The 9964-nt window shown below is 34.7% G+C and overlaps 2 protein-coding genes across 3 annotated transcripts; one reads left to right on the top strand and one right to left on the bottom strand.

The window, feature by feature from the left end:
- Positions 1–740: 740 nt before the first annotated feature.
- On the bottom strand, positions 741–5215 carry LOC109040868 (uncharacterized). Its single transcript, XM_019056961.2, has 4 exons — positions 4966–5215; positions 3316–3566; positions 2102–2207; positions 741–1113 (listed from the first exon to the last, which is right to left on the bottom strand). The coding sequence occupies exons 1-4, from the start codon at positions 5039–5041 to the stop codon at positions 1031–1033; spliced, it is 516 nt and encodes a 171-aa protein (XP_018912506.1). The 5' UTR covers positions 5042–5215; the 3' UTR covers positions 741–1030.
- Positions 5216–5497: 282 nt separating this feature from the next.
- On the top strand, positions 5498–9936 carry LOC109040874 (RWD domain-containing protein 4). Of its 2 annotated transcripts, none has more exons than XM_019056973.2 (5): positions 5498–5785; positions 6880–6993; positions 7595–7704; positions 8767–8941; positions 9651–9936. In XM_019056973.2, exons 2-5 carry the CDS (start codon positions 6889–6891, stop codon positions 9831–9833), a joined length of 573 nt encoding a protein of 190 aa, XP_018912518.1. In that variant the 5' UTR covers positions 5498–5785; positions 6880–6888; the 3' UTR covers positions 9834–9936. The 2 variants fall into 2 exon arrangements, with proteins under 2 accessions (XP_018912518.1, XP_018912519.1); XM_019056974.2 differs by lacking the exon at positions 5498–5785 and adding an exon at positions 5891–6033.
- Positions 9937–9964: the final 28 nt, after the last annotated feature.

The following is a 9964-nucleotide window of genomic DNA, read 5'->3' as shown; positions in this document are numbered from 1 at the left end:
AAGTAAGATCATATTCCAACTTTGAAAATAAAGAGTATAAATTATTATATATCCATAAGTGATAGAGGTATCATTAGGTAAGATATATCAATCCTTTTTTCGACTTATAAGCTCCTCAATGTAATGTATTATGCAAAACTTGAAGTCTTAAGATCAAATTGATAGGAATACCGTAATTACTCGCATAACGTATGCACCCTTGATTTAAGAGCCGAAACTTTAAGAAAAAAATGTGTAGGATATGCGGGTAAATACGGTAAATAGAGGCACAATATCTCACAAGATTTCCAGATTACAGTCTTAAACATGGATAGAGCTGGGAATTTTATGTAAGGGAGAGAATGGGACACAGCGGAGCCATTAGAAAGGTCTGGAAGGACCTCTTCAGCTTTACAGGGGAGTTTTCAGGGGGGGGGGGGGGGGTCCTTAGATAAAACTTGAGAATTGAAACATCTCAGGTAAGAAATTTTGATCTGTTTTTACCGAAAATAGTGTGCTCTCTTTAGAAAATACAATAAAATTTATTGAGGTACAACTTCAATATGTCAGAAATATCACACACTTATTTTGCAAAATCCATTGAACTTTGTGAAGGAGGTAAAGTCAACTTCTGAAAGGGGAGGGGGGAGGGGAAGGAGATATCTGCTGAGGGCCAGGTCGCCCCCAGTCCTGCTCTCGGTCTTGGAATTCTTAAGATGCAAGGAAAAGAGGTAAGCGCTGAGAAAAAGCTGATAAAGCAATTGAGACCTAAAAATTTATTAAATTATAAATCAAAACATCTTAATAAATTAAAATTATGCACTTACATTTGATTAAAACATAATAGGATATGGAATAAGATCATAAAACCAAAGGATTAGGTAAATGTAATCTAATCAATTAAGAGGCATCATTTGAATGCCTCAACAAAAAATTTCAACAAAATTAAAACTTTTTTAGCGGTTGGTCTTTAAAAATCAAGCATCATTTACATGCACTCACACAATCATCTTCCGAACATTCCAATATTGCAAACACTGATGTCCAGGTTTTATCCGCAGCCACTGCCCGGACAGCAGCTCCTCCTGGGTGGTCTGTACCCGGCGCCTCCAGTTCCAGCGAGGGGAAAATATTCTGAAACAAACATGAGTTGGACAGTAAAGCTTATTGTTTGTTAGACTCTTCCTGCAGGTCAATCATTGGAACTTTATGATGTCATACCAACCTTTAAATTAAATGTCAGTTTCATTAGATTGTAAATAAAAAAGAGACAAAGATTAGCTTATTTGAACAGATAATAGCCAAGATAAGGTAGTTCAAACTTTGAGTGTACAAATGCTTCAGGTTTTTAATTTCAATGATTCACCGAAAAATGCCAATAAAACTTTTCCGTTGTTCTTTTGTCTAAAAGAACTACTTGGCAACATCTATTGGAATGTATTTAGTATTTGTCAGCTAAAGAACATCAGAGAATTTATAGCAGCACGTTCCAAGTAAATTGTTGAAAAAACCTGTAGGTGTTTGTGATGAACCCCATAGACTCGAATTACCATAACTTGACCAAATTTTGTTCATTGGTTTCATTCCATTGCTTTTAACAGGTTGGTGACACTTTATGAGGTTGGTGATATTCGGTTAAAGTTTGGTGTTGGTTTGCAGATTTTTTATCTTCACAAGACAAAAAAAAAAAAAAAATTGCTTTTTACAACTCCTTTCAAATAATATTGAGATAAGCTTGATACATTGCTTACTTTTTGAATAATGGATGCGATCTATGTCACTTTGGAGCATTGTAAATATGTAGGTCTGTCCCATGATTTGCTCATTTTACAACTTGAAGAATTAAGACAGGAAATGTGTAGATCTGGATTGTACTTCTCAAAATCAATTGTAGAATATCAGTCCTCAGGACTCCTTTAGTGCTGATCGAGAAAAGAGATAATATGCTCTTGGCTTTGCTGTCTCTAAATGAACAGCACAGGGAAAAGCCCGAGATAACAGTGCAGAGTCAGAACTTAGAAAATCAAATACCAAGAAAATATTGACAACTTAAACCTTGAGTTGCTGAGTCTTCCAAACATTTTTGTTAGTCAGTTAAATATAAAACAACCTTCAGGTATACCTGGTCTAAACTGCGATTTGGTGGACTTTGAGCTTTCACCTAGGGTGCGGCCAACAGGAACATCTTTATTTTTTTCTAATTCTTCTTGTTTCTTCTTTTCTTCTTTCTGAAAATGGAAATTTTTAAAAAGATGAAAAAGTGGGCTCCTTGACTCATGATCTGAAAATAAAACTTATAAAATGCAGGAAAAGCGATCATAAAATTAAAGAAGTATCTAGAATTGAGGACACTTTGGGACATGTAGTTCTCAAATTCATGAAAAAATAAAAATCTGCTGAAGAAAAGCTTTTGAAAGACTTTAAGAGCTTAAAAGCCCTCCAAAGTTCAAGGCATTCCAGAGTTGCATGTAGGAAATATTGATGATGTAAGCACATATATCAATGGTAGAGTTTAAAAATGTCCTTTCAGATACTTCTCTTCCCAAGAGATTATTACTAAATTTTTTTGTAGGTATAAAAGTTTGAGAGAATAATTTCTATAGGACTGAGAAAAATCATACAGCATTTTGTGCAATAACTTTGATGGGTCCTTCATGAGAATGACAGCATGGAGCAGGAAGTTAGTAACTCACAAATGCAGATAAGTGTTCATTGTCTCAGAACTCACCATGAGGATAGCCTAGAATAAAATAATAAAAGCAAGCACCTGCCTGTTGATCTTGCCATGAACCAATCAAAAAAGATGTGCTATCCAATGCATTTATAGATTGCTGCATCTATGGAACCATTAAATTTGGATAGTCCATTTGGAAACACATGAAATATGTACATAAACAAACCATTGGTATTTTCTAAGATAGATTGCTTGGTGTGAGTATGCCCTTTCATTCTAGGAGACCACTCTCATCACTAGTATGTATCTACCTTGTTAATATGCTTTTCTTTTTCTTCTCATTGTTTGCCGGTATGAAATAGGGGGTTTCCTTACCTGCTGGGCAGCCTAACCTCCTGAAACCTAACGACTCCATTCTCTCAGAAAGTCACTTGCTAGCAATACAAAGCGCGGGTTATACTTCAAAAATTTGAAGATAGCAGGTTTTAACCATTTTTCTTTGCCTAGAGCCAAAAGATAAAGGACATTGGCCCGGCAGAGTCTGGAGAGGACAGAAAATGAAAATTGAGCGGCAAAGCTAGCTAATTTTTGTCTTATTGAAAGCTGAATGAAATCATTTGTAAGCTGTAGGTACTGCTAACAACTCAGGATCGTTAACGCACCTCCTTCATTTTCTCTGCCCACTCGGCTGCCTTTTTTTCGTACTCCTCTTGCATCTTCTTCCTGGAGGCTTCTAGCGCTGCCAATCGTGCTTTCGAGATATCAGGATTCTTCTTGTACTTAGCTTCATAGGCAGCTTCCTCCTGCTTCTTTCTCAGCTGATTAACGTATGGGCTCAGTTTTGTCCAGCCGTACGCAGCGATCATTCCCAGTCCAACCAAGTACCATCCATACTGGGCCAAGAATTCAGTTCCTGCCAAAGGGGAAAAGAAAAATGTTCAAATGCTGGACTGGTTTTAATCAAACAAGCTACTACCTATGACATCAGAAGCCACAAAAACTGAAAATTCTGAGGTAATTAACTGATAGGGTAAAATGATCCAATCCACCAAAATCTGCCCAGAAAACAGGGTCAGGTGTTCAGAGAAGTACTGGCTTAATTTTTATTTTATGGGTTGACTCTATTCACTTTTATTTTAAGTAATCACTTTCACATTTCATTTTTGCTGCAAGCTTTTGACTGCTTTTTTTTCTGTTTTTTTTCCTTTCCTTTGGGAGAAATTGAACATGAAAAGTTTTTAGAAAAGACCCAGCAAGGAGGACCAGAGAATTGAGTTCTGGCTAAATATGAGAATCATTTGGTAAGATAATCTTTGCTATCTCCTGAACAATAGAAGCTTTAAGAAGCAATCTTTCCATTTACAAGGAGAGGAAAAATAAAGCTATAAAATGAATTTTTCCAGATTTTGTCTGCATAGTAGCTAGTAGATCCACTTATATGATTTGCTTACTTATTTTTCATTGTAAAACGAGAAACTTAGTATTTCAGTGATGTTTCAGTACTGGAGAAAATACATACAATGAGGTTTTCTTTGACTACCTCATAAATCAACTTCATTGAAACAAATGAGTAAATGAAAAGGTCAAGGTCAAATACATATTTAATGATTAGAGGTAAAGGTAGTAATACTTAAGAAGTGTCAGGACTGCTAATGAAGTAGGACTGAATATGGTAATTCAGCTTTTCTGATAAAAATTGATGAATTTCTATCTTTGATGCTATCCTGTAACCAAATTATGAGGTGAAAAGTTATTCTTTTCAGATATCCTCAGTATAGTTGGTTCACATTTTAGGAATTTCCTCGAGTCAATACCTGATAATTCTGAAATTCAATGTTTCCCTCAATCAAATTACCTACCATTCTTCATAGACACCTGGAACTTTCTGTTAATGTTATTGTGTTTAAAATAACTGTTCCTGAATGTTGGCATTTCTTGCCAGGTGTCTAGATCATTAGAGGTACTAAAAAATGTTGGTGACAATTTTGCAAGATGTGGTGTAAGTAAGTAGTTAAGTGTTACGCCTTCTGGAGATAAACAATTATAACTGAGTCCCGTCTAAGAGAGATGCTCCTAACTTCGGAGGCAGCTCTGAATTTGAATAAGGAAATGTGTAAGACCCAACCGTTGCCTGCTAAGACGAACGTTTCTAGAACTTGAACCTTTGCGCTTGCTTGACAGATGAAGTTTCTGGTCTCTTTGGATCGTGAGGACTTCGGTGATAAAAAATTTAAAAATTACTAATTGAGAGGAGAGTGAGGAATAAAAGTAACGAGATACCTAAATGCAGGAAATGTGCTTTTACCCCTCACCTTGAGACCAGGCACTCAGGATCACTGGAGGAGTAGTTTCCTCCAGAGATTCAGGATGTATTATTTCTTCGTCCATTGTCAATTCACAAATACGGCACTACAAATTTCAACAATTTTTCACGTCAGCACACACCATAATTTGGCAAAATTCGTGGGGAAAAATTTCGGCAACTGACTGAGAACTTCGAGGAAAAGGAAATCTGGAAATTACGTCAACATCCTGAATTTTTTATTTAATTTTTTAGGTTATCTGTCCATAGACAGTTGTAACAACTGCTTGTGGATGACAATGAGATTTAATCAGATTTAATCAATTAATAAATATTTACTTTTTTCCATTCGGCAGCTAAATAATAATAATAAAAAATTAATGTTTGAAAACTATCATTACTCTCTCAGTATCGATGAGCAAATAAATCATAATTATTAGAAAAACAAGTATCAGTCAATTTAGTGTACGCTTGTGTACGCAAGTAATTGATTTGCAACAGTTGTTATACTATGTTTATGACAGATTTTGAGGTTAAGTCAGTTTGTTGTTTTGTGATTGTTTTGTGTTTATGGTAGTCTATGGTGTAGATATGGTATTCTTCCATTCTTCATTAATCATTAATAAATAAGTAATTAATTTATCAAAATATCTTCACCGATTTTGTGGTTGTCTTCTGTCCTTAATACATTCACCATGATTTCAACCGTAGTTTACCAGGATAAGCCTCATTCAACTAGTTTATAGAGTCCGAAATGCCCTCTTGCAAATAGTGTCCTAACTTCATACGCTGCTCCATGATCCTGAATCAGTATTATCTTCTTATTTCAAGTAGGTGTACTTTTCATCAGTCTAAATTTTTCCAAATGAAGAGATATCCCTTCCACAGTTCACTTGCAAAGGATATCAGAGTGTTCCTGGCGCTTTCATAAGGCCTGTTTCTCACGAGTGTGTGCTTAACATTTTATGTCCAAGCAGCAAATCAGCAGTATTAGCAGAGATTGTAGTTTAAGTTAAGTTATCAACTGTCCATGGAACATTGAAACAGTTTGCTCCACAGCTTCCTTGTTACGAAAAGTGTAGGTACATGAAATTTCTCCATCTGTTGGCCAGGTATCAGTTGTGACAAGAATAATCGAGCTAAATGTGAATCCAAGCCTTTCAATTTTGTTTGTTGTCTCTACCTACTTTGATATTCCACTCAATTGAAGTTATTTTTCAAGTGTATATTAACAGTTTTTGAGGTCAGAATACTGTTTATTATATCCTAAGTAAGTATGTATCCAGAAAAATGTTGCGCCGTTTGATTGGTGTCACCAATCAACCTATGATTTAATTTCTCCGATATGTAAAGTTTGACTTTCAGCATTTCTAGCTGCTTATACTTAAAAATCCGAGTATGCTCCTCTGAAATTTTCCACCCTTTTTGAGAATAGGATTTTTTTGAAAACCTTCAAAATTAAACTCCAAGAGTAACACTTGTCACAATGCCTTTGATAAGCATACGTCACAAAATTGCTTGAATGTGCAATCAAGACTTTTCAATTTTCATGAAAGATTGTCACGAAACTGCCTGTGATGCAGAGACCATAATCAAATTAAAAATTGAAGGCAGTCAAAGATAGTTAGGAAGGGTCAAGTTTGTTCAGTATTTTTTTTATTACTCTCCTTTAGCTGAAGTAAGTAAATTCCTGAGAAGAGATCTTCGTTTCTGGCTGTAAGCATTTATTTTACAATCCATAAGTGCTTGTCCGGAACTTAGGCTCCTACAGTTTGTCGCGATCAAAGAGAATGAGTTTAGAATATTTTACTCCATAGATAGGTAGGTAACTTTATTTTTTTTTACCTCATTTTTTTTTAAAATTTTTTTTTTTGGACACAAAATAGATCCGTTAAATTTTATATATTTTTTTTTTTTATTTCAGTTTTAGAGAATGAGCAACTCAGAACTGCAAGAAGAGGAGAAAGAAGTCCTTCTATCAATTTATGATGGCGATGCAGCTTTCAAGCAGGTGACACCAACCGTCTATCAGTATAAGGTTGGTACCTGGTTTTGTTTTTAATCTAAAGACGAATAAGTCCTCATCCCTTTATCTTATACAACGAGTCAGAGCAATTTGATCTTAATATTTTTCATCAAGAGGATTGTAGTGATGTGATTACTTAGGGCTCAAGTTCACCAAGGAGCCAAATTGAACATAGCAATCAAGCACAGAACAATCGCTTTGCTGTACCTACTGCCATGATTTTGCAATAATTAAATAGCGATTAGTGCTTAAATTTTACCAGCAAATCTACAAGAGATTAGGAAAAAATACCAAGAACATTTGTCAAGGGTTCAAAACTTTTGAAAAGGCTGAGCAAATTTCAACTGCATTTTGTGATTCATATACACGTAAGTGAATATATTTGGTAATTTGTACATTTTATTATGTGGTGTTTTTTTACATAATATCCTTGATTAAACCCTCGTATACTTCATTCAAGAAATGAGATGTTAGTTTTTCTGCTTTAATAAAATTTCTAATTTGAAGACTTGTTTCCCTTATCTGGATAATCCTTGGATTACCAAAATCATTATACACAAAAGCAAACATTAGTCATTCTCTTCAGTTTAATAATTCTCTTTCATTGTTTCAGTACGGTGAGGATGGCAGTTCTAAATCACTCCTATTGGAAGTTTCTTGGGGTGAAAACTACCCATCAGAAAAACCTGTTTTCAACATGGATACTTTCTACAATAATCAGCTGTAAGTATCCCTACTTTCTCCTCTAAAATAGATGCATGTTTGAACTGAAAAGCAGGATACCGGAACAATTATATGGTTCTGAAATCAGCAATTTAATAATCAGGGCCAAAGCAACATTATTTGACATTTTGATGTTGGTTTTTGTCCAAGTCCATCAATGTTATAATAAGTTATAATAAGTTACAACAAGTTATAATAAGCTTCAATCTCCATCCACCTCTAAATTGCATTGATTTTTTGCATGAGGGTTAAAGTCTATCGCAACATCTCATTACTGCCAATTATACCTAGTTTATTTTTGCATAAGTGGGAAACTATTAAGCTCCAAGGGAAGAAATATAATAATTTCTTCTACCGATCACTCTATTAAATAAATTTATATTCAAAGCTGAGAAATTCTGCCAATTTTTTTTTAAACTCCAAGATCTGTAGATCACTAAGCGGTCTTTATTTTAGACTTTTGAGAACTGGAAACTCTACACCTAGACAAAAGATGTTATCACGCTGGTTAGAGAATGCAGAAAAAAGTTGAGCCGCGTAGGAGTCTTATTTGTGAATAGTGCAATTGCAGTTTCTGAAGACTTAGTGTGTTGTGCAAAGTACAAATGTGCGCTGTTTAAAATCTAAAAATTGGTCTTCAAGCATTACTGGTTGCATATGTTATGTAGTTAACACGATATTTTGCTGAAAGATTTGCAAATAGGTAGGTACATTTTTTTTCTCCCATCAATTTTGCCTTACTCTCAGTTTGTTTGGGTGTAGTGTTTCCAGTTCTTACTTTAAAATAAGGACCACTAAATATATCATATCACTGCTTGAAAATGAATTGACGCTTTTTCAGCTGAGATGAATTAGAGTGAATTTAAATATCATCTCACAAACATTGGAACAAGGAGTAGCCTCTGTAGTCCATGATTGGATCTTTTTTTAAACTATGCCCTCTTGACGGAAAATACACCGAGTGATTTAAATATTATTCTTTTTTTCAATTTGGATCCTCTATTTCAGTTTGTTACAAGACCAATTCAGTGTTCCTCAAATGTTATTGTTTTTCTGTTTTAGGTCGACGGCTGTGAAAAGTGCTGTGATAAAATATTTAAATGAAGAGGCAGAACAATGGCTAGAGTCTCCCATGACTTACACATTATTTGAAGGTTTGAAAGAAAAGTTTGATGAGTTCATATCAATTCAGGAAGAAGCCCCACCTGTCAAAATTGAGGAGGCTGTTTCAAAATTGGTAATGTCAAATTTTTGGTGTACTTAAAACATAAACATATACTAAGAGTCCATGCGCTTGCTTTTTCCCCCAGGTGAAATTGTGGACTCAGGTTCAGCATTTGGTCACTATCGAAATTTATCAATAATGTCTTGGTTCCAGTCGCAATTTTTTTGAAAAAATATTCAGAAGTTGCCACAAATAATGCTGAAAAAAAGTATTTAATCAGTGGTTACTCTGAAGCTTACATTTACTAAACATGCAGTTCAGGAAAGAAAAATTCTCCATGAAATTTAAACTAAAGCACTTAAAAGCATCATTTTCTCATGTAAAAATTTATTTTTCTCCCTCAAAAATAACTTTCAATAGCTAAATTAAGAAGTAATTAAGGAGAACGGTTGTCTTTCTTCTAATTTTCCTGTGATTAGAATTTTAGATGGTTAACAGTAGATTAGGTTGAGGGTAGCTATCACCATGGGTACAGGAAGTTCAGTGCAAATATATCCAAATCCAGTCATTTGCTCAATTTTATAGAAAGAAGAGTTCTATAGGAACATTTTTGCCTAGTATCTGGATGGCCAAAGTAATTCGAAAAGGGGCAAGAAACATTCTTTTTTGCAGAATTTTTCTTTGTTGTCGCAGGTGGAATGGTTCACTTTTTCACTTCTTTGTAAAGTTTCCTTTCCATCTCCTTTTTGCCCATTTTATGTTTTAATTTTGATTGTTTCAGAGTATCGAACCTGAGAATGTGAAGAAAGTTGTAGTCCCCAAGGAACAATTATCGAAAGCCCAGAAGCGCAAAATGTGGGATCGGGTGGACAACAAGGGTGAGAAGCCTAGAGGTTGGAATTGGGTGGATATTATTAAACATCTCTCCCAGTCTGGAATGAAAGAGTCAAATCCTGCCAGTTGAGTCACTACTAAAGTACCTTTTTATTTAAGTTCTTTTGCCACGCACCTCATTTATATAGTTTTAGGACCTTTTTGAATTTCAAGTAAAATATTTTGTTACTCAATTTGTTGTTTTTTATTTTACCAGTTTTT

The sequence above is a fragment of the Bemisia tabaci genome, chromosome 5 (assembly GCF_918797505.1).
Source record: "Bemisia tabaci chromosome 5, PGI_BMITA_v3".
Taxonomy (NCBI): Eukaryota; Metazoa; Arthropoda; class Insecta; order Hemiptera; family Aleyrodidae; genus Bemisia; species Bemisia tabaci.
This window is presented reverse-complemented; position numbering and strand designations above follow the sequence as displayed.

Excerpts from the sequence above, each read along its gene's own strand:
- LOC109040868 (XM_019056961.2), bottom strand. The coding sequence starts at position 5,041 with ATGGACGAAGAAATAATACATCCTGAATCTCTGGAGGAAACTACTCCT. Across the intron at positions 2,208-3,315 it reads GGGCAGAGAAAATGAAGGAG|AAAGAAGAAAAGAAGAAACA; the intron begins GTGCGTTAACGA and ends TTCCATTTTCAG. Across the intron at positions 1,114-2,101 it reads CAAATCGCAGTTTAGACCAG|AATATTTTCCCCTCGCTGGA; the intron begins GTATACCTGAAG and ends TGTTTGTTTCAG.
- LOC109040874 (XM_019056973.2), top strand. The coding sequence starts at position 6,889 with ATGAGCAACTCAGAACTGCAAGAAGAGGAGAAAGAAGTCCTTCTATCA. Across the intron at positions 6,994-7,594 it reads CAACCGTCTATCAGTATAAG|TACGGTGAGGATGGCAGTTC; the intron begins GTTGGTACCTGG and ends TCATTGTTTCAG. Across the intron at positions 8,942-9,650 it reads AGGAGGCTGTTTCAAAATTG|AGTATCGAACCTGAGAATGT; the intron begins GTAATGTCAAAT and ends TGATTGTTTCAG.